The sequence below is a fragment of the Pseudopipra pipra genome, chromosome 3, assembly GCF_036250125.1.
Source record: "Pseudopipra pipra isolate bDixPip1 chromosome 3, bDixPip1.hap1, whole genome shotgun sequence".
Lineage (NCBI taxonomy): Eukaryota > Metazoa > Chordata > Aves > Passeriformes > Pipridae > Pseudopipra > Pseudopipra pipra.
The window spans coordinates 74,620,888-74,644,306 of NC_087551.1; the positions used below are offsets into that span (position 1 = coordinate 74,620,888).

General features: G+C 42.4%; 1 protein-coding gene across 5 annotated transcripts in view; it reads left to right on the forward strand.

Annotated features, from left to right (window-relative positions):
* SIM1 (SIM bHLH transcription factor 1) overlaps window positions 1-23,419 on the forward strand; it is a 56,871-nt gene that overhangs the window by 13,496 nt on the left and 19,956 nt on the right. For 3 of the 5 annotated variants that reach the window (XM_064649892.1, XM_064649890.1, XM_064649891.1), the window contains 7 exons: window positions 962-1,044; window positions 2,043-2,132; window positions 2,262-2,370; window positions 2,481-2,566; window positions 3,694-3,893; window positions 4,006-4,112; window positions 5,017-5,164. In XM_064649892.1, coding sequence (XP_064505962.1) covers window positions 962-1,044; window positions 2,043-2,132; window positions 2,262-2,370; window positions 2,481-2,566; window positions 3,694-3,893; window positions 4,006-4,112; window positions 5,017-5,164 — 823 coding nt within the window. Of the gene's footprint in view, window positions 1-346; window positions 572-961; window positions 1,045-2,042; window positions 2,133-2,261; window positions 2,371-2,480; window positions 2,567-3,693; window positions 3,894-4,005; window positions 4,113-5,016; window positions 5,165-23,419 lie in introns of all 5 variants that reach the window. The other 2 variants (XM_064649893.1, XM_064649894.1) reach the window with 2 other exon arrangements.

Below are 23,419 nucleotides of genomic sequence, written 5' to 3' on the forward strand. Positions count from 1 at the left end.
TTTGGACCGGCAAACACCTGGGTGAAGCCGGTCAACAGTGAGGGATGCTCGCGGCTGCCCTCTGTTTGCCTCGAAATAGCTGGAAAACGGGGTCTTGCCTTTCCCGAACCCGCCTCGCGGGGGGACAGACTCCTCCGGCTCGGGTCTCGCCACCCCCGTGTGATCTGCACCCCAGTCATCGATCAGAATTTGTATGTTTTCCCTCCCTTTCACTTTATCTTAGTGTTTGTGCGTGTCAGGTTTAAATTACTTCAGCAACAACACAGTGAAAAGGCATCGCCTATGAATAGTTTTACTCAGGTGAAGTAATTTCCACCTGGCTTTTATTTCTTATCACTTTGCGTAGGGGAAAACAAGCCGCGTCTAAAACATTAGACAAGTCCGGAGAGACTCATTTCTGGAGGGAGCTGTATGGAGGCAGATCACCCCTCCCCGCAGAGGGAATCATCCCGCCCACCGGAGCAGCGGGAAGAGAGATGGGGATGGAGGTGAATCCCGAAGACCGACTCCGTGGGGCAGGAGGAAGGGTGGTCCGTGCCTTCGGACAGTGACTTGCCTGTGGGATCGTGAGGTTAGGACGCTTTTCCTGAAGTTCAGGGGACGAGTTCCCAGTAGCCGAAGGCAGCACTAAAAAGCCCTTTTAACTGGGACGCTGTTTCACTTACGTCTTAAAACTTAACTTCACCGTTAACTCAACATAGGTATTTTTGTGTTTTTCTCTCACAGGAGTTAGATCTTAAAAAAAACCAAACCAAAACACAACCAAACTCAGAAAAACAAACCACAAAAGAGGGTTCTATCTGCAATGAAGCCACACCTAGTTTTCAAAGATTGTATGTATACATGTTTTAGAGAGGATACAAGCAAAAATTTGAAACCAAAAAATATTCCTCTCCATCAGGTCCACACGAATCATTTTTTCGTTTCCTGACCTTACTTTTTTTCGTTTGTCTTAAATAAGGACTCGGAGAAGCCTGGGGCCACTCCAGCCGAACCAGCCCACTGGATAATGTTGGACGGGAACTGGGATCCCATCTTTTGCAGGTACTGGCCTGGAAACGACAGCCATATGGTATTAATGATTAAAGAAATCGTTCCCTCTTCTGAGCTTTTAATTGCCACCTTGACTAATTTTTAACTGTCCAAGTGTTTATTAAAAGGGAGGCAGGAGGGAAACAATTTGAATGTTGTGTGTTTTCCCGGGTCTGTGATTTGGTCCCTCCAGGTCCTTTGCCCCAGCATCGTCTAACACTGGGTCCACAGTGAGGGAATCACAGTGTGTCTCAGTGTGCCGAGGTACAGTAGCATGACTCTTCCCCAAATTATTAACAAGGTGACAAGTCTCGTCAACGTTCTGAAGGTCAGGATGGTGTTACAGGGAGAGGCTCTAGAGACAAGTTAGGGAAGGCTGTTCTGGACAGAAGGACTCAGTGGGCACAGAAATTTGCAGAGACACGAGTAAGGCAGGACACATCTGAAAACGTACAGCGCTCCCCAATACTAAAGAGTAATAGCTGTCACCATGACCATGCATTTTTAGTGGAGTCATGTTACCTTTTGGGGGTCTATTCTGCTCTCGGCACACCCAGGAGTCCCATTTTGTCTGTTGAAATGTACCTGGCAAATTGTCTTATTTACACTGTGGAGAATTTTAGATTTCCTTTGATAGCCTAAAATATCCTTAGGAAATATGCAAGTGCTAAACCCCCAGTGACATTCGAAATAGGATAGGAGTATTCAGGATTTCTGGGACCCACATAATAATCACCAAGTAACCAGGACCTCTTCTCAGATACTTCCCAGGCACTTTACATTACTTCTGAGCTCGGCCACTCTGAGAAGTGGATTGTATCTCTGTGGCCCAGGAGCTTTAGAGAGATTCCTGTCCAAGACTTGCCTATTTTGCTCCAATTTTTTGAATAATCAGACCCCGAGCATGGATGCCTGTTTGCCAAAATACATAAGAGGGACAAGTATTTCATGGATCTATGTGTCTTATCTTCTGATATATTTATATTCCCATCCCTCACCCTTTTCTGCAGACGTTGGACGGTTTCATATTTGTCGTGGCTCCAGATGGCAAGATCATGTACATCTCGGAGACTGCCTCGGTGCACCTGGGCTTGTCGCAGGTACGCTGTGGGGGCCCACTAGCCCCCTGCTTGCCTGCACCAGCCCCCGCGACTGACAGGCTACGGTGAGCGGTGCCGGGGATGAGCCCCTCTCCTCCTCTTCCTCCCCATTCTCCTCCTCTCTCACAGGTAGAGCTGACCGGTAATAGCATTTACGAGTACATCCACCCCGCCGACCACGATGAGATGACGGCGGTGCTGACGGCCCACCAACCCTACCACTCGCACTTCGTGCAGGGTAAAGTACACAGCACCCCGCCCCCGCCCGGCCCGCGCAGTCGAGGAGGGGTCCGTGCAGAGCCAGCGCAGCCTGTAGCTCACCCCATCTCTGCCTTTCCCCCCTCCCAGAGTACGAGATCGAGAGGTCCTTTTTCCTGAGGATGAAGTGCGTCCTGGCCAAGAGGAACGCGGGCCTGACCTGCGGGGGCTACAAGGTGCGTGCCTGCGGCCAGGACCTGGTTCCCCCCTTACCAGCCTTTCCGTGCCCCTGTGCCGGGAGAGCGGTGAAAATGGGGAGAGGAGTCGGGATGAGCCCTCTGCCCGCCGAGATTGCCCCAGCCCAGGATTCTTTCATGTGGTTCATTTCTCTCGGAGTTTCAGGTTGAAGAGCTCAAACCACAAAACCAAGCAATCGAGATCGCCGTGGGCTGCTTTTGTTTTGGTTTCTTTTTTTCGATTTATTTATTTTGTTTTTTAAACCGAACCTCGCACAACCACTGAGGTTCCCGGGGCGTCTGTGGAAGCTGTCAGGTGACACAACGGGAGCCCTGGGTTAATTTATTTCTTTATTGGGTAACTCGTCAGCTGCAGGGGCAGCTCTCCCAGTCAAAGGTTTTATCCGCGTGCTTCACACGGTTCTGCCCGGGGCTCCTGGGTAAGGACAGCCCTGCTCTCCTACCTCCTCGCTGCTTTTTCAGCCAAACAAAGCCGAGGAACGGGTTGTACCTATAAACCAAGGATATGTACAGTAGACCAAGAACATCTGTTGAACTAACTCCACGAAGAAACTCCCTAATAATAGAGAAGTAAGAGTGGAAGTAGACAGCAGTCATCTTCATGGATACATTAAGGAGATACACCTAAACCTAAGATACTTTTTGGCGACGGATCGCGCCTGCTCTATCTATATAATATACATATCTTACACATGACATACGCACACATGTAACCTCTTTCTCTTACACGCATACACTCCTCATTACAAAGTTGTAACTGGATTGGCACTTCCGCGTCTTTCATTTTTAGAAGAATAATAAAAGAGCAGTTAGGAGGTGGGCCAAAAACCACTTAAGCCAGTGGAAAAAAAGATCTCATTGACTTTAATGGGCCTTAGATCAACGCTGAACTCTCGTACGGGGAAGAACTCAACCCCGATAGAACTGTAGAAAACCCGCAGCCAGTGCCGCTTTGCCAGTGCGGAGACGCGGGACAGCGACTCTCGGGAACCCGGCAGCCTCATCGGCACCGGTTGTCCGGGTCCTCTTCGTGGGGAGGGACGCCCGTCTCAGCACCCCCTTCCCCCCTGCTAGGCAGCCGCCAAGCTTTCCTGTGTCTCCGGCAGGTCATTCACTGCAGCGGGTACCTGAAAATCCGCCAGTACAGCCTGGATATGTCCCCCTTCGATGGCTGCTACCAAAACGTTGGGTTGGTCGCCGTGGGCCACTCTCTGCCGCCCAGCGCCGTGACGGAGATCAAGCTCCACAGCAATATGTTCATGTTTCGGGCCAGCCTAGACATGAAGCTCATATTCTTAGATTCCAGGTAGAGCTGGGGTTATTTCTAAATCTATTCTCCTAGCCCCTCCCTTGTTCTCCCCCGGGCCTCCTCTCCTGTCCTCTCACCCACTTATATTTGCTGCTTATGTCTCTCGCAGGGTAGCTGAACTAACAGGTTACGAGCCCCAGGACTTGATAGAGAAGACCCTTTACCACCACGTCCACGGCTGTGACACCTTCCACCTGCGTTGCGCACATCACTTGTGTAAGGAGATGGTGTTCTTGTTAAAGACCCTGCCCCCCTTCTTCTCCCTCTGCAGAAGAACTTTGGGGTTGCTGGGATTTACCTCTAGGTCGGAACGGGAAAAGCCAGCTCACTGGAGGGGAGAATAAGCAACTATCTATCTGCATCTAGTTAATTAAGGTTAGATATAGATTGAATACAAGCTGGAGGGAGAAGGATATGGAGGGGGATTGGCAATGAAGCTATTTTTCCATTCTCATCTCCTGGTTGTCGGACAAGCCCTGCCCTGCCCAAACCTTAGGAGCTCCATTCACTTCAAATTCTGATTAGGAAAACCCTTTTTTCTTGCTCCAAAAAGCCATACCAGTGAAATTCAAATACCTTTGTTCCACTTCCACCCAATCTCACAAATCTTATCTGTGTATCTAATTTTGACTGCAGTAGTGGGCCTGATTCGGAGAGATGTTCTTTATTCTATTTTGATATCATCATGACATTAATACATGGATAGATGAATAAAAAGGATATTAATTTCCGGTAAGTTTCCTTTCAGAGAATGTAACGAGAAGAGATAAAACTCAAATACAGATTTATAGAATTAAATCTCGATGAGGATATGTCAGGATGGGGGGTGAGTCCGTAGGATTCGTCCCCCGTTGCCACTCTTCTCGCCTCTGCCGCCTCGCCCCACCAATCTCTCCGAGTAGCCTTTGATAACGATCTCAGCTACTGACATCAACCCTGCCCGGGGGTCACCCTTGCCCAGGGATGGTTCTGTTCCTGCCGGTTTCCCATGTGATGCTAAAGGGTTCCTAACCCCTCTCGTCGCCTACAGGGGTCTGGGGGGAGTGTGCGCCCCCTTCCCGGGGTTGATCCAACTATAGGAGGGAGCCGCGCTGAGGCTCTCCCCGCTTTGTCCCCGCAGTGCTGGTGAAAGGGCAAGTGACCACCAAGTACTACCGCTTCCTAGCCAAGCACGGCGGCTGGGTGTGGGTGCAGAGCTACGCCACCATCGTGCACAACAGCCGCTCCTCCCGCCCGCACTGCATCGTCAGCGTCAACTACGTCCTCACGTAAGTCAGCCTGGGGCCGCTCCGAGCTGCGTGGGGCCGTGCGGGGCCGTGCGGGGCCGAACCCCGCCGATGGGCACCTGCCTGTGCGCCCCGCGCCGGGAGCTGCGGGCCGTGCCCGCGGCCGCTTCTCCCGCCCGCCTCTCCCCCCCGCCCCGGTGGCGGCTGCTGAGCCCCCTCGCCGCCGCGCTGACCAGGGCAGGCTCGCCAGGTCTGCTAGGAAACACACTGAGCGCTTTCATCTAGATGAAGGGTTTCCCGTCTGCCTATTTCTTTCTCTTTCGAGAGAGGAAAAGATTTAGAGGTTTGTCACCCACATATTTTGCTGCCCCCTCCTTCTTTTTCCTTTTTTTCCTTTTTTTTTTTTTTTTTTTTTACTGTTCAAATGCACCCAGCATTAAATAAAATTTAATGCAGCGTAAAAGAAAAGGCTTCCACGTACCGAGTTATTTATACTCAACAAACAGGACATCTGTTTTTCTTTTCAAAAATCTGGGGTTTGAAGTTCTTAATTTCATCCAGAGTCTCTATCAAAGCTTGGAGATTTCTTTTTTGTTCTTGGAGTGTGATCCTTACAGTGAACCACAAGAAAGTTGGTGACCAGAAGGGTCAGTTAAACTTTTTTAAAAATAAAATCAAATAGAATTAAAAAAAATAAAATAGAGTAAATGCTGAGGTACCGCATATCTTAATACATCTCCCTGTATTTCTGGATGGCTAGGTTGTACTCTAGCTTAGACTGAAACAAAGAGGCCCAGTGAGGAAGGAAAAGCTCGGTCGGACTATTTTCAAGTGTTTTTCATGGTGATTGTTAGCATCTCCTCTGGACCCGGCAGTAGCTGCTGCTGGCAGCACTGATGTTTCATTAGGGTCGTAGGACCGGTCGACCGGTCAGGACGGCGGTACCTCGTTGATCCTGGGGGCCCGTATATTCCTCTGTTCCGCTGCTGCTCTTTTTTTCTTATTCATATATTTAGTTTTTTATTCTGGAGACAAATGTAGGTATAGGAAGCGTCCGAGAGGCACAAGCCTCCCCCCTCCTAAAACTGCGGCGATGACAGCATTATGACCTTGCCGTTAAGGCTTTCGCATGCCCAGGTGGGGAGTGATTTGGAAGCCCAGTTTAAGGCATGCTTCCCAAAATAAAGTGGCTCGACGCGTAGGCCACGGCTTTAGTCATGTATGGAGGTGCGGCTGGTGGAGTGGTAAAGGGGCTGCGGGTCACGGTGCATGCACTGCTAGGGCATAATCAGTCCCTTTGGTGTGTAAGGTCATAACGGGCGTAGAGCTCTAAGATGGTCAGACAGGGGTTACTGCGCCTGCATGAAAAAGCAGATATTTGGGTTACCACTTTGATGTAGGGAGTAAACTGCGATTTCCCTTTAAAAAAACCCCTTTTATTCCCTTTAAAAAGGTATGCGGCGTAATACCCTGGCATTCCCTCAGCAAGGACGCCTATCAGCAGAGGCGTTATCACCTCTGCTCTAGCTATTCTGACCATTTGTATGTCCATTTTCCCTGTACCAGTCCCTCTCTGTATTTTTCGCCGTTTATGTTTCTCAGTTAAGTCCAAGCACCTGCCTTGGGTGAAAGGGGAACTGCAAAGAGGGAAAATAGTGTATCGTAACGCTAAGAAACAAGGAACTCGAAGGCAACTAGCAACCACACAGTGGTTTTGCTCCAGAAACGCTATTTTTCTATGAGCATTTGAGATTATCCGTCGTTTCCCTTTTCTTTAGTCCTAAAAGCGTGAACATCAATCACGGAATTCTGCCTCAAATGATTGGAGTGGAAATGAAACATCCCAGTGGATCTGCTGAAAGCCAGCTGGGCATCCAGCTCGATCTGTCCCTTAGTTGCCAGGTGACCGACACGGCACCAGAATTTCAGGCTGGCACAGCATAGCAAGTGCTCTGGTACCCCCATGGGGCCGGTCAGACAAACCCTTCAGAGCTGTGTTCCAGCAGCATGACCGGCTGTACCATGTGCCGTCCTACCCCCTTGGCTGCGCACAGGTGCTGCGGCCACCACCGGTGTCACCGCAGCCCAGGCGTCTGTCAGCTCCCAGATGTTACCGAGGTCGGGGGCACTGCGGTCAGCCTGTTCGCAGGCCGTTTGCACCCCCACAGCCCTCTGCTCCGGGGCCCCTCGACCCGCGGGGGCAGCCGCCGGACAGCCCCTGCGTGTCCGCGGCTCCGCGCCCCGGCGGGATTTCCCCGCCGCCTGGAGGCGGGGCGCCTGAGCACTGTCTCCCGCCCTCCCAAAACGGCGCTGCAGGGAAGCCGACTTCCCCCTCAGAAGCGGTACCCAAAGAGGGAGATTCCTCCGCCTCAGCTGACTTATCATTGGAGGCAGTGTCTTCATATTTTCGTGCATGTATATGGATTTTCAGAACCTGTTTTCAGCCAGACTGACATATAGTAGGACTACAGTTGTTTTTTTAAGATTTCCCTTAGAGAATGAAGTGGGCAACTTTGTTAGTCGGTGTAAATCTCCAAGTCTCCCCTTGGGCCCTTTTCTTAATTGCCCGAGTGCGGAGGACGGCGGGAGGGCAGAGAGGGAGCCAGACTGGCTAAAGTGGGAATACTGAAAGCTGGGAGGTCCAGTATTGGCTGCGGCAACTGCCATGTGCTGCCGACGGCTGTAATCCAGACACCAACACTGTCTAGCTCTTCATTAGGGCGCTGTAGAAGAGATCGCATCCTGCTTGCTTCTGCAGCAGGGCTGCTGCTGCTGCAATTGCTGCCCTTGTTCCAGGGGATAGGCATAACTTCCACTTGAGCATTATTATTATTATTATTGTTATTATTATTATAATCGTCATCCTCATCATTATAATTATCATCGTTATCCTACTTCTCTGCCTAGCCTACCATTCAGAAAAACATATAGGGAGAACAGGCCTTGCCATGTGCCAGGGGGCTGTAAGCAGAGAAAGGGCTGGCTTTTAAAAAAGTGAGATGCAGTCAGGCTTTTAAAAAAGTGAAATGCAGTCATCCTCTGAAATGGGTAACTGGAGGTAGATGGAGCTTTTAGGGAAAGGCTCATGGTGGCAGAGTTGGCCAGGGGGATGCTGAACTACCGATAGCAGGCTTAATTTTCTTAGTGAACTATTCAGAGTCAAGATGTTATCACTCAAATGAGAAAGATAGGTGGGAAAAACATAGAGGAAAATGAGAGGTTATGGGAACTTGAGGTTTTCCTCTGGTGTGAGGTAGGCTCCACTCCAAGAGGGCTGGACATAGGTCCTGTAGCACTCAAAATCTGCAAGTGTTTAATATATTTTATGCTGGTATAAATCCTATAAATACTGTAGGTCCTTAAGGATGGCACTGGATTAATACAGTAAACCAAGAAAGGCTGAAGTGAGCAGCACATGTGTGCACCATGGGTTCCTCCCATGCTTCACCAAGGGGCAGTGGGTGTGTGGCAGAGCCCCTGGTGCAGCTCCTCGTAGAGGCACAGGCACAAATTTGCCTGCTGCAGCCAGGTCCTGTTACAAACCCAAAGGGGAAGAACATGCTTACAGAACAGAAATACAAACCTTTGCATACTGACTCCTGTGTGTGGAAGCCAAGGAGAAAGTGAAAGAGGTACAAACTAGTGGGGTTTTGTTTTTAAATAACATAATTGCAATCCCACACATTTGGGATTGCAAGCTAGAACTTGAAAGATGGGATGACTCCCTCCAAAAATTCATTTGAAAATAGGAAATAGGAAAATCGCAAAAGGGGTCATGAGCTTTGGAAGATGTGCTGCAAATTTCTGACCTGCTGGGTCCCTGGTTCCTTTGCACAGTACTTCTTCACTCAGGATTTTTTTCGGTTTGCTCATGGGATCAGGAGCTTTTTCTCACTGTTGAGAGGAGCCTGAGCGCTCCGTTTTGGAAAGAAGAGGATACTGAGTGCCATAAGTGCCAAACTGATCTGGAGCAGTTTCAGTGCAGGCTGAGCAGCAAGAAGGAGAATCTCTTACCTTGTAGCTTCCCAGCTCACCTGGGTGGTACTGATGATGAAAAAGGAAAGAATGAAAGAGAGTTTATGCAAAAAGAGCTCTTTTTTAACTCAGTTAAACTTTTCTTTAACTCAGTTAAAAAAAAAAAAAAAGAGGTGATTTTCATTTTCCATAAATCTCGAGCTCTGAGATCGTGAATGCTAGGCTTGGGACAAATGTTTGTAATAAGTATATATACTGAATTAAATCAGCAGAGTGGCAATGGCAGAGGAAAGGTGATTTTTTTTGCATAATAGTGTATAAAAAATTAATACAAATGACCTTTAAGGACTCCATCTTAAAGCACACATATTTGCTCTTCTTTGTATTCTGCTTGGCATATGTGAGTACAGACACAGAATATTTGTTTCTTTTCTTATTTGTTCTGTACACACAGTCACCATATCATTGATTATTAGCTGTGCATGTTTATCACATAAAGGGACTCAAGTATGAGTCAATTAATAGAGAATGCAACTGCTGAAGTTAAGTTTATATTTGGATCGCAAACAACCCTCTCTTAAACAAATGGATAATGCAAAAATCCTTTGACGTTCTGAGCGTGGGCAAATATAATAATTTGTCCCCAGAGAAAGCTAAAGAAACTTTCCTATATACATTTTGTCATCCTTTATCATTTAAAAGAATAGCAATAGTGGTGACATATACAGATAACACGGATTAGGTACCTAATTGTGACTAATCTCTCTCCTAATGATATAGCATGTATTTGATATGGTCCCAGTTGACCTGATTAGGAACACAAACCGAATGCAATTTATTTGAAAGATTATTTCACAAATGACTGCCATATTGACAAATGTTTTACCAACAATGTGGTCAATGCAATTTAGAATAAATTAACCATTAATTGTATCTACACACTTCACCTTTGAATTATTATTACTATTCATGGCTTTGTGTACTACCAGATTTGAAATGATAAAGATAGCAAGGTACTATCTTTATGTGTGATGGCTCAGACTTAAAAGCAGTTCTTCCTGGCACACTGAGTGGACCTTAAGGAAATTTGTGTTTCACACGGAAAAAAAGCTCTCCCCATATTTATGGACAGTTACATATTTTCATAGCTTTTCGTAGAAATCTTCTTTTTGTCCTCTCTCTAGGACATCAGGTCTCACATCTGTCTCTTCCTAGTCAATGGGAGAATCCAAAAATTTATTTCCACACCCATACGCCTACCTTTCTTGAGAATTTCTTTCAAACTGACCTAATTGGAATTGCCACATCGTTCTCTCCTTAGTCAAAGGTAGATATAGGTTGTCTGGTATCTCCTGAGTGTGTGATGGAGTGTGAAGGATAGTGAATACACTGGGAAAGTTACTGCTTGCAGAAGTAATCCTGTGTATACTTTCTCATATCATTAGTGAAACTAGTTGTATGAACAAGCTTAGTCATCCAACCTGTAATATTCAAGATAAGGCTTTGTAACTTTAACTGGATAATGTTTCGGATTTTTTCTTAAGTAGTTGTAAATAGTAGAAACCGATTTGCCCTGCTACTTTTCCTTTATATTTCTCTGTATTAATGGGAATTTTTGCCACTTGCTTAATTGTGCACAGTACTGGGTCCCATTTTTTCCATTCAGTCTGCAATGTACTTTTCCTCCGACTGTAAAGCCTACCATCATTCATGTAATTGGATTAGCAATGTAAATATATAGAGGAATTGTTTTAATAAATCGGAATGTTTGGGAAGCATATGCCTTGAAGAAAAAAATATAAAAGGATTCCTCTTGAAGTATAGCTCTTGCAGAAGATTCCCCTTGCAGTATTCTGTTTGTTCACCATTAGTTTTTATTACAGACTTGTCTCCCTGGGACATTGTTTATGTACTTCTTGCAAATAGGAGACAGGCTTTTCCAGGTGTTCACAGTACATTTCTATAGTTCTTCTTTGTTCATGCAGGGACTTTCTTAGCTACCATTTGTTTAATTCACTCCAAATCTCTATGCTTGTATTTAAACCAGGTGACTGTAATGGCCAGGGCACTAAAACCAGAGCCTGGAGTCACTGTTCCTATGAAGAGTTTTATTTGTTAGAGAAATGATAAAAGGACTGCAGCTCAGACCTATGGAAAAAAACCGTCCAGTCATTAGTTTAAATGCATGTGTGCTGAGAGTCTCACACAGCACGAAATTCAAGATTGTAAAAAAGTGTCTTTATTCCTAGGAAGAAGGGTGACTTCAAATGCTTTCCACTTCATCATTTTCCCGTTCTTTGTGCTGCCTTTGGAAACACCCTCCTCCCAAACACTGAGTTACAGATCTTGTAAAATGTTTGTCTGGGGTTGAGACACATTCAGCAGGGGCAGCAGCTGAAGCAATTACTATCTCCAGCTGTCTGCCTCACTTCACTGATGAAAGGTACAGGGCCTGCTCCAGGGACTCTTACTCCTAAAATGCCACGGTTTATGGTCTAAGGTAAACTGCCACAGATTTTACTTTACATGGAAGCATTGGACTGTACACTGTAGCACAGCTGTTCTTGCTAGAGAGGTTGTTCACACTTTGTCCTTACTCTGCCCTTCTGCACTCTGAATGGCAGAAATGAGACTTGTGAACATCACTACAGCAGCTGGGCGCTTCAGTCCCTTTGGGGGTCAGTCCCAGTGGTCCTCCCTATGTGGCAGAGCGGGGGAGACAATAGACCATGGGGTTTAGGGTTGTATTCACCACTCTGTGATAGTTCAGAATGCTGAAGAGGAAGTTGAAAAAGTGGCTGCTGGTTTTACCACATCACATTTGTATCTCGTCTATGGACTGTGTTAGTAGCTGTGCAGAAGAGACAGGCCAAGCCGTCCACTATCAAAGGATTCCCTTGCATGCTATCGCTTTCTTGATACTCTGCACAAAACTGGATGCAGAACTGGCTCCTGCTCTCATAACAGCACCAGTATGTTCCTTAAGCAGGCTTACAATTTTACTAGCTCTGCTTCTGTTTCCTCAATCTGTTGCATGTTTGCTCTTGTTGCTCTGTGCTGCATCTCAGTACTGCTGTCATTCCCATGTTGTTTCACCGTAATTATCAGAAGGTACAACAGGTGTGATAAGTTACTAAACTGCTTCTGAAGCAAGATCTTCCCTCTATATTATGTTGTTCTTGCTAGTTTTTATTTGTACACACACAAATGTGACATTTTGACATGGCCCAAATTAAGTGTTAACAAATAAATCTTTGTCCATTCAACAGTGACAAGTATCTGTTTAAAATCTAATTCTCTTTCCCTCACCTCTCTTTTGTACTTTACAGTGTGGGCCAGGCTCCAGCACACATGTTCGTATTCAGTGGGTTACTTCAGAGGCAGCCCCTTTCACTTTGATGACACTATTTATGGAGGCAGGCACTGCTCTGTGTGAACAAGGGTATAGCATCTGACCCTTCGGGATGGCTGAACTCTGGAATCAATCTCATGGTCTTTAACACAGTTAGACAATTTATTCCTGTTGTTGTCTTTTGTTATGATCCACTTAGTGCAATTAGATTTCAGAAGTCCTGATTTACTAAAGCACTTGAGCACATGTCAGGCTCTAAAAATGCTTAGACATAACTTTCAGTACATGATAATATCCTAGTGAATTCAGTTTTGAAATACAAAAAACCCCTTAGACACACTCTTAGAAATGAAAATATTCCTTGGCTTTGCCAAATAGAGATGACTTGAAGGACACATTTGTTACTGTGTTGAATTGGGACCTAATAAAGAACAGCCATAGTTTTTCAGCTACAGACCACTGTGTATAAATCTTGGGGGCAGCAATGTTGAAAATAAAAGCTATTATCTGCAGAAGTTTCAGTGCAGCTATGGAAACTCAACCGCCTGACTAATTAAAGTTTGGCTATATCCCTAGCATTGTACAGATATTTTGACATAACCTAGTGTGAAGACCTTTAAACCCATCCAGTATTCAATGTTCTTACACCTGTGCTGTTAGTGAGCAAGCGAACATGCCCTGTTCTCAAGTAGCCTGTAGCTTTGATCATCTCTGTACTATGGTTTGCAGCTCTTAGCCTGGGCTGCTGCTATAGAAGACTCTCTCCCTCTGACTTAAGCCCTGGCTAGCTAAAATCCACTCAAAGGCATTGCATGACATTTTTCTCTTGTTGTTTCCAAAGACTGTTTTGTACACAGAACAAAATAATAACTCTTAATGACTGCTTCACGAGGCATATCTCAATAGAGCATTTGCTCAAATAGAGACTGCATTTGGGGATAAAGAGCTTGATAGCATCCTCCCATTTGCAGCTGAACTTCTGAACAGTGTTCCCCAAAATAATTCTATTGATCCTAAGCTGCTAGTAGGAGAGTTAAAGAAAACTCTTTACCTTCCAAAAGATAATCAGACTCCTTGGTGCTTTCTGGTTTATAAAAAACAGCAATGGGGGTAGGGACATGGCTTCAGTCCAAAGAAAACTGCCTGCCTGTGTGACTATAACTGTATAATATGGGAACATGCTATTAGGGCTTCCATGGGGATATTTAGTGAGTTCAAGAAAGCAATAAGGCAGAAGGTGCACAGCACCATTTGCACAGGTGTGATACTCTGGAGTTGCTCTGTATGTGCTACAGAACTGATCACCAAAGGCACAGTAAATTTCACACATTGTGATATAGTGGACTTGTTGCACAAACCAAATCAAGTGTTCATTTGCTTCAGCTGCAGATTAACTGTAGTGTTGGTCCAAAGACAGTTGTAGGTTGGCAGTGGAGTTGATCTACATGAATGCTGTGGACATTTTTATGGGAACAATAAAAGTGTCTCTGCTTAGTCAGACTTCTAAGCATCCAGAAACCCTTGATGAATGTGCGTGTGAAGCAGTGACAACAGAATGACTAAAGCCAGCTAAGGCCTCTGCCTGTCCTAGTCAAAGCAATGACCAAGAAGACAAAGGTACTAGGCAGATGATAGATTTAGGTTTCCAGAGAAGATGAAAGCTAGATGTTATTTTGTTTTATTAAGTTATTTTTATTTATTTATTGAGAAATTTTAGATATTCCTATTAACTGTTTTACTACCTATAATCATTTGACCCATTGGAGACTCATTCTTCCCTGTCATAAGCTGGATTTTAACATGGGCGTGCATTTCTTGAACTGCGTATGTTAATAATGAATTGTTGTTATCCTAACCATTAAAAAAGTCTTTTGAATTTGACAGATGATGTGGGGCAAGCAGTATTTTTGCAGTAGATGGTGGTTTAACTTATTCTGTGGCCCAGAGAGTCTAGGTAGTGAAACAAGTTATCCTACATCAATTTTAACATTTAATGAACCCACTTAATAACCACGTATAATGTACACTTTGAGGAGACAAGATCAGTGATTACTAGGGAAGAATCAAATAAAATGGAGAATTATGTATTACCTTATGGCCTCATGATATTGTCCTTTCTTGCTATTTGTCTCCTGTTTTAACAACATCAAATTTTGTACATTATTTGTCTATCAAAGCTAGATGACCAAGGCGATATGAACAGAGACTTAGACCCAAGTGGCTAGTAATGTGGGTGGGATTTGGCTGCAGTAGAGATTTGGTTGTGCATGGGAACAAGCTAAAAAGCAGTCTAACTCTTGTACAAAAAATGAAATGAGAAAACAGATATATTAATTTGTAAAAAAACCAAAAAGCCATTCTCCCCAAAAAGCCAAAGCTCCAATGAGAGCCCTTGCCTATCTTCCTTCCCTTACCTTTAAAATTTAAGCAAAAGAAGGCTCAGCTGAAAAGTAGTTATTAAGTATTACATCATGCTTTTTTGGTAGATAATGGCACATTACGGCCCTCAGAGACAAAGTGCTCTCCCTTGGCCAGACCTGAGGAACTTTGGACAAGTGAATCAGAAAGACTTTTGTTTTAGAAAAATATTGCTTCCTAAGGAAAGTGGAAGTCTTATGACAAGGAAGGACTAATCTGATGAAAGAGAAAGGGATCTACTGTAAATGGGATGTCCTCACCAGAAAAAGTTCATGAATCCTTTTGTGCTCAACATGCCTCTTCACTGTGAGGGGCAGATGATTAGAAAAAGCAGGCTGAAATGATGGACAAGTATATTATGAGGCATGCAGATAGAAAATTTCCAAAGAGGAACAAGTAGAATGAACAGTAAATAGTTTTTCAAGCACAAACGTTTGTCTCCAATAAATTATTCCCAGATCCCAAAAGCTTACATAGGAAGTCATCACAGAAAAGCTAATTAATTTTTCAAGTATTAACCTTAGGATCTTAGGAACATTGTCACAACAAACCTTTAATTATGGGAGACATAGAGGAGTTGATAAAACCTGAAATATCACTAATTTAAGTTTTACAGTAAATTATTAAAAGTAATAACAGCAAATTGTCAGGACCACTCTTCACAGTTTCAAAGGAAATGAAGTACAAAAATGCTAACTACTGTGGTATAGAGTGTAAGATAAGAACAGCTATACAGAATCAGACACGTACTGTAGTGACCATGGGAAATACTTTGGGAAGAGTTAAAAAATATGAGAAGCATGCAGTAATGCTTCCCCAGTACTTTCTCCCAGTCTTTGAGAAGTTCAAATGATTTCCTAGAAAGAGGTGAGATCTTTGAGAGTATTAGTTGTCAATGTTTTTTGGGGTGTTTTTTCCTCCAGAAATTTACCTGCTTATTTTTTGAACTCATGCGAGCTTTTGCCAAGGTTAAGTAAATGTAATAAGAAAGGCCCTCTTTTTTTGTCAAAGTGTCACCTTTTTTGTTTTTTTCATAGCTTCTATTTGTTCTGTTAGAAGAAGAAGCAAAAAACTGCTTCCTAATAATTTTCTCTATGTTGCTCATAATTTACCATTTGTTGTCCCAGTCACCTCTTTTTCAGCTTGAGAGTCCTTAATTGTTTCTCATATTGAGGCTGTTCTAAGCCCATCATCTTTGCTGTCCCACTCTAAAGTTTTTCAGGTTTTCAGATAAGATGGTCAGAATATACAATATTTGAAATAGCTCATGAGGGGTTTATGTAAGTATGAGGTATAATCCTTATCTTTATAATCCTCATTTACTGCATAGTTACGCCGTGATGCGCATTTTCTTACACACAGGGCAGTCTGTGTTATATCAGTGACCACTCTGCAACGTGATGCTTCTTACTTTTGTGAAACTTCTCAGTGTAAGTGGAGAATCATACAGATTACAGGATTCTTCACCAAAACAGAGTTTAAGAACACTAGTTTTAGAAATAAAAATCTGAAACTAGGTTTTTAAGCCCCATAGAGAAGAGTATTATATATGTCCCCGATATCCTGGAGTCCATAGCTACATAATTGTATTTTGTGAAACGAAACATCCAGATATAGGACTTTTATCCAATTTTTTGCCAACTTTTCAGTTACTTTTACAAAACATAGATCAGTCAAATCTTGAAAGCATCTTAGCTGCTTTTGGCCCTTGCCATGAGGGGACAGAATTAGTATAAGGCCATTATCTCTGAAACAGTGCTTGGATTTAAAATGACAACATCCAAACCCCATGAAAATCATGAGGAGCTCCTGTTGGTTCTCCTTACTACATACCTTAATGTGCTGTAGAAATCCTTAGTCTTTAGAAACCTGTTAATTTTTAATCTCTGCCAAAAAATCATCTGGGTCCTCTCAAATCCTTTTGTCCAAGCATATCAAAGAGCTATCTAGCGTGCTATTTCCAATATTTTCTGCTCAGTTAAGTACACAATAACAATGGTATTACATGTATTCAGTCAAATATTTTTATTCATAGAATACATCTCAAATTTATTTTAGCAGTTTAAATAAGTGAGTTTAATGTCTATTTAGTCAAGCATTACAGTAGTGAGGACTTAAGTAGATTAGAAATAAATGAATCCAATTAAAGAACACGTCTGTGAAATTCTGTATGTCTTTGGCATGAATGAGCTGTTTGAACAGCAACTGTAAAGAAATCATTAATGATTAACTATCTAGCAGAGGTTTAATCAAGGATAAATGGTATAGGACATAGTTAAAAATGTTTGCGTTGAATATATGGAGATTCTGAAATAATAAAAACATGTTTTGCATCAATAGTGACATGGGTACTGCCCTTGGGAAATGTATTTTTTGTTATCTGTGGTGATGTGCAGATGAGATGCAGCTCAGAGTTAGCTCAGTAATGTCAGCTATCGTGCATTGATAGCATAGCAGGAGGTTGCTCCTTCCAAAAAAGCTGAAGTTTAATAGGTGACACAGACAAAGATATTTCATGAAATAAGTGTTACCTACAATAGCATATTGTTATCTTCCTCTTCAGAGCTAATAATGCAGCAAATGCAAAATGAGGAGCAGCTAAGCAAGCTGGGGCTGTTTAGCCTGGAGAGAAGGAGGCTCAGGAGTGACCTTATCACTCTTTACAACTATTTGAAAGGAGGCCGTAGCCAGGTAGGGGTCAGTCTCTTCTCCCAGGCAGCCAGCAACAGGATAAGAGGACACAGTCTTAAGCTGCACCAGGGGAGGTTTAGGTTGGACACTAGGGAGAAGTTCTTCACAGAAAGGGTGACTGGGCATTGGAATGGGCTGCCCAGGGAGGTGGTTAAGTCACCACCCCTGAAGGGGGTTTAAGAAAAGACTGGATGTGGCACTTAGTTCCATGGTCGGGTTGACAAGGTGGTGTTCAGTCACAGGTTGTACTCGATGATCTCAGAGGCCTTTTCCAACCTAGCTGATTCTGTGATTCTGTGAAAGTTAAAGTAGGGATTCTCAGAAGTGATCAATGCTGGGCTAAATTAAAAGTCCCCTTGGCTGCCTCGATGGTAAGCTCAGGCAAGTGCCAAATGCTTGCTAAATCCCAGGATACATGATTCATCCTGTATGGCACCAGTAGTCTTTGGGAGGGTTGGGAATTGAATCCAGGTCACTTGGCTACCAGACTGGTGTCTTATGGGTGTCAGTGATATTCAAGGTATGTTTTTTTAACACAGAAAAATATTAAGAATTCTGATATGGGAAAATCTACCCTTTATAACAGCAGTCTGTTGCATTGTTGTCAGTCTGGCTTTCTGCAAAATGGAAACCATTCTACAAGGATATGAGAGATCTTATGTTTATATGACACTAATTCTTAAAGAGGTGTTGTCTACATGCACTCGCTGATGCACTGAGGTGACATTGGTTTCAATGGGCTGGTTGAAGTGAGTAGCTGGAAGAAAAGAAAATTAGAGTTTTTAAAGTCTCATTTAACAGGCCTTTTGTTTATTAAGAAATTTTATTTTGAATATGCCAGTGAATTTAAAGTAATAAAACATCCAAATGATTACAAAGTCACCATAATAATTTAGTAAAGACTGACGGTATGAACGTGATACCTGGAATTTTGCAGGGTTTAACATGACTTCAGGTAAAGTATTCTCAACTAGTTGAGAGTAAAAAAAACAACTAAACAAAAAACCATAGCAGGCTCTGAGGTCATGTCCCTCTAAAACAATTTTCTTATTATGAGGCAGATTCTAATATATAACCTATTCTAACATATACAAACATTTATAAACTCCTGTCAAATATATTTCTCCTTTTAATTTGGCAAGAACTGAATATACATCAAACACGACATTTAGGCAGCTGTTCTCCTAAACATCTTGCATTTGAAAGCAAGTACTCCCAATATAAATAAATGTTACAGAATTAAACTTAGGTCATCATATTTCATGAATTAAAGTATTTTTTTTCAGTGCTATCTGTAACTAAAAATTGTAAGTAAATTTGTATGTAATTAGCCTGGGATATCTTAGGCATTTTATTCATGAACAATAATAAGTTCCTGGTGCATATTTTCATCTAGCAAGTCTAATAAATAAAGGCAAATACAGTGTACAGAGATCTCCTTTTTGGAGCCAAAAATGGCTAGGCATGTGGTTTGGAATGAAAAACTGTACCTTCACGCTGCTGAAAAATCTTCCACACCATGATTATCCAGAGGCCAGGATGTTTTATTTAACTTTGACTGGCAGTTAGATGACTGCATTCTGAGATGAGAAACGAATCAGGGAATATATAAAATTTATCCGACAGAAGTTTTCTAGAGGATATCCTCAGACATTTGTGTTAAATGACCTGTACAGGAAAATCTGTGCTTCAATTTTTCTGAATGTATCAAATAATTTAATGAACCTTCCCAGTTTGGATTGCTTCACGTTTAAAAGCAAATATAGAAACATGGTATCATGTAAGTGAATCTCATGGCTGAAGAAGGTGTAAAGTTTGACTCAACAAGATGTAAACAGCTACTGTTGCTTGCGCTATTTATGGAGATAAATGGGTGCCTGGAACTTAATGAAGGGATCCAATATACAGTACTCATACTTCTCCAAGTAGATGTGTGGTTTAACCATTAAGTGTACTAATAATAAGCAACCATTTGAAAGAGTTCTGGAGGGTCTTTCCAATTACTTTGGTGTCCAGTAGGTGAGGCCTATATGGGACTTTTCACTCAAGAAGTTTTAGAAAGGAGAGTTGCTAACATCATCCCAATAACTGATAGAACAGCTGAGGCAGGGAGTATCTCTGAGGCTGCACAACTGAATGTCAGCATAGTTTCATAACAAGCAGTGAGGTCCTACAGCTTTTTTCTCACTTTGTCCTGAAATTTGGCTTTCTGTATGAGCTAAGTGAAACCTACTTATTTTGACTGGTTCTGGAGGATGCTAAAGGGATTGCATATGCTTCTTCTGACAAATCTCGTGAGCAGACTGAGGCCTTTGTAAACATTTCTGAGACACATTGTACATGAACAGAGGACACAGCAGATGAGGAAATTGTCTGTTTTGTTGTACCATCTGCTGATTTAGAAAGCCATGAAGATGACAAACAGCCAGAATCTGTTCTCTTTTCATTCATCTGCTGAATGGTGCTCTGTTAGCATTGCATGAGCTGGAGTGTGGAAATGTTAAAAGTTGCAGGCATTGTTTAAAAGTAGAAGAACGATATATTGCAGAATTGTGGTCAGACATGCATGAGGAAGTGCCAGACTTTTATCACCTTCATGTTTTTAAACTGAACTGCAATAACTCATCAAAATAGACTGAACATTAATGACATTGACACCTTTGGTTTCATCTCACAATTTCTATTGCTAGACTGGCAGAAAATCTGACAAATATAATTTTTCTGATTTTTAGCTAAAAGAAATGCAGAGTGTAATGACCCTTTTCATAGATTTTTCATGTAAAACTAGAGGAAATTAAGAACACATATCATGTATTCAATTGAAATAATAGTGTAACCAATTATAAGTAAACCTTGTTTTCTTTTATATGAACAATATTTTCTGCTTTGCTTCAGTCATGTGAATGATTATATCAATGATGTAGGAACCTGCTCCAGTAAGATCACCTTTTACTTTCAACTTGTACTTCATGAACTGCTTTAATACATGTAAAGAATGACACAGGTCTAGATTCAGTGTTTATCAGATTTAGGTGCTCCCATGATACCTTTTTTTCATTATTTGCTGGGATTTCCAGTGACAGTATGATCACTGCATATTGTTCAATTGAAAGATACCTAAGAATAAGAATTCCAGCTCTACTGATCTTTTTACTGCTGCTAGAGACAATGAACTGAAACACATTTCTAATCCATTGCTGTAACTCCATGTGTGAAACATGAATTTCTGTTCATCTTCTTTAAGGTGTTTAAATTTTGTGTCTTTTGAAGAAATTGAATACACTGTAAATATTTGCCTCTTTGTTGGTTATCTGTGTCTTCTCAGTCAGTGCAGGTGTAGCTTATTTTTCCTTTCTGGCATGTGGTGGTATTAATGTAAAAAGATGCTTTTTCTTATGGTTTTTGCAGAATTTTCCATGGGTTGAGCATTTTTCTGTTCTTTTCTGAAGGTTTTCTTCTTGTTTTGAAGGTTATGCTGCTTATGACCGTGAATATATAAGATCTGTATTCTTGAGTCTGGCTGTCCCTCTTAAATACTTTTGGGATGAATCTGGATATTTATTCTTTACTAATGGATGTCATTATTTTACTTCTTCCTCTGGATGCATCCTATTTAGCTGCTCTTTCTATTTGAAAGCATTTTTCAGGGCTTAAGTTCTCTTTTGTTCCATAGCCAACACCATTTTTAAGTAGGGAGTCTCAATAGCTTTTGTGCCTTTAGCTCTCTAATGTTAATGTCTAGTCTCTCTTTAGTTTTCAGATTTTGGTGAGAGTAGTCCCAAATATGACCCAATTAATTGAAGAAAGAAAATTATAAAAAGGCCCAACTTGTCTGTATGTACTGTTTTGGTTTGTCTTGGGCCACACTGTGTCCACTGGGCCTCTATCACTATTTCCATTCTTTCCCAACATTATTTCTAGCAATGCTGACTCACCCTTTTCTCATATATTTTCCTTCAAAAAGGCCACATAAAAAAACTCTCATTTTTTCAGTGTCATGATGAGCTCTAACCACACACTTAGTCACTGTAGTTGTGAAAGCTTTGCTGTTTGCATAGAATTCAGATTTTGTGGTGCTCTGATACTCCCTTACTCTTCTTTTTTTTTGTATCTGTCTGCTAATGATTCATTATCTCTTCCTCAAACTTTGATTAGACAGATCGTTGTTACCATGTTTCATATAGTATATTTTGGCAATGGTAGTAGGCAGAAAGTGTCTTCTAAAGCTGAGTTGTGAGAACTCTTCACACAAGTGTTGCAGGTCCATCTGGCATCCAAGTGATGTGCAAACAGATTGGCTTCCTCTTCCAAGCGTTTTGCTGCTTCAGCCTTTGTCCTTCACCACCTTTGCAGCTTACTATATCTAGACCCCTTTAGTAAAGAATGCTTTGTACTCAACTTTCAGATGCTTCAGTGCAGAGAAATGCAGTTGGTACAGCCATCGATCCTTAGTTCTTCATGGTGTACAAGTGGTACACCAATAAGTACTTTCAAAATTAGGCCCAGCTTCATAAGGGGCATTGGCAGAGCCAGACACATGGCACAGAGTGGAAACGCTTCTGGGAGTTAGATCTGAGAAGAAAATGGGAACCAGCATATTGTAGCAAGAGGATTTTACCCTTTGTCTTCTGATTTATTTTTGCTTACAGTGAAGCATGGTAATCCAGTCTGTAGGTGCCTGGTACATTGACCATACTGGCCAGATTCTCATATGGGGAGTGAGAGAGACAAGATAGAGGAAAAATAATACATTTTTTTAGCCATATGCTACCAAAAGCATATGCCTCCAAGTTTTTTGAGGAGTCAAAGAGGACCTAGAATTTCCATCCAACTGTGGAAAGAATGGCTGTTTCCCATCATGAAAAGGTGGAGGTCTTCAATGTGTTTCCCTTTGCAAAGAAGCATCACTTTGGTCTTGTCTGGATTCAGTTTGATTCATCTGTTCTTCATTTAAGAACTAATTTCCTGTAGTTATTCTGATGTTTTATAGTGATGATAGTTGCATCAGAAAATGAGATAAATAGTAGATTGTCAGCAACATACTGTTAGCAATTGAACACATGCCATATCACTCTCTCTCTCAGCAGTCTCATGTAGATAGATGTAGATTGTATGGATCCCTGTGGGATCCTGAAGGTGAGGACCTTGGAGGAAGAGGCTTGTATCCACCACCTTTTTTTTAATTACATGTAGAAAACAAGATGCAGTACTGTTGTTCGGCTAGGACTGTGTAATAGATGATTAAGGTGTTTACGAATAGAAATCTGAAGATTATAGTTCCATGGTTGGTGGAAGTTTTATAAATTCCTCCAGAAAGCTGTCAGAATTTCCATCTGTTGTTTGTGTATCACTGGGAGCCCTGCCTTCTCCAGTGTCTTGCCTTGCAGTGCGTACTCAAACATTTTCATTTCTTGGTGGAACATATTTTGCATTTGACATTGAGACCACTGGACTCTTTGACTCTTCCTCCGTGTTTTCTTTGCTTGCTTTTTTTCTTTTTTTTAACTTCTGGTATTTATCTTGGCCATTTACTGATGGTGTTCTGGTGTGTGTCTTGGTTATTCTGAAGGGCAGCTGTGCTAGGACAGGGTTGAGAAGGTATTGAATCATGACTCAGTGATGCTAAAAAGTCCAGGTGTTTCATCTGCAAAGAGAGCACAGATGTGTTCTTTTTCTAAGGAACTTTTCATTTGGCAGCAAGAACTTCAGATATTTTTCTTATTATCCTTTGTTTAATGATGCTACTGGTCTAAGCAACTGGTTGTAAATACCAGCTTGTGGTGTTTATTCTAATATGCGGTGTTCTGGGACCCCTCACCATAATGATACCAAGGACCTAGAAAAGTAATGTTGAAATGCAT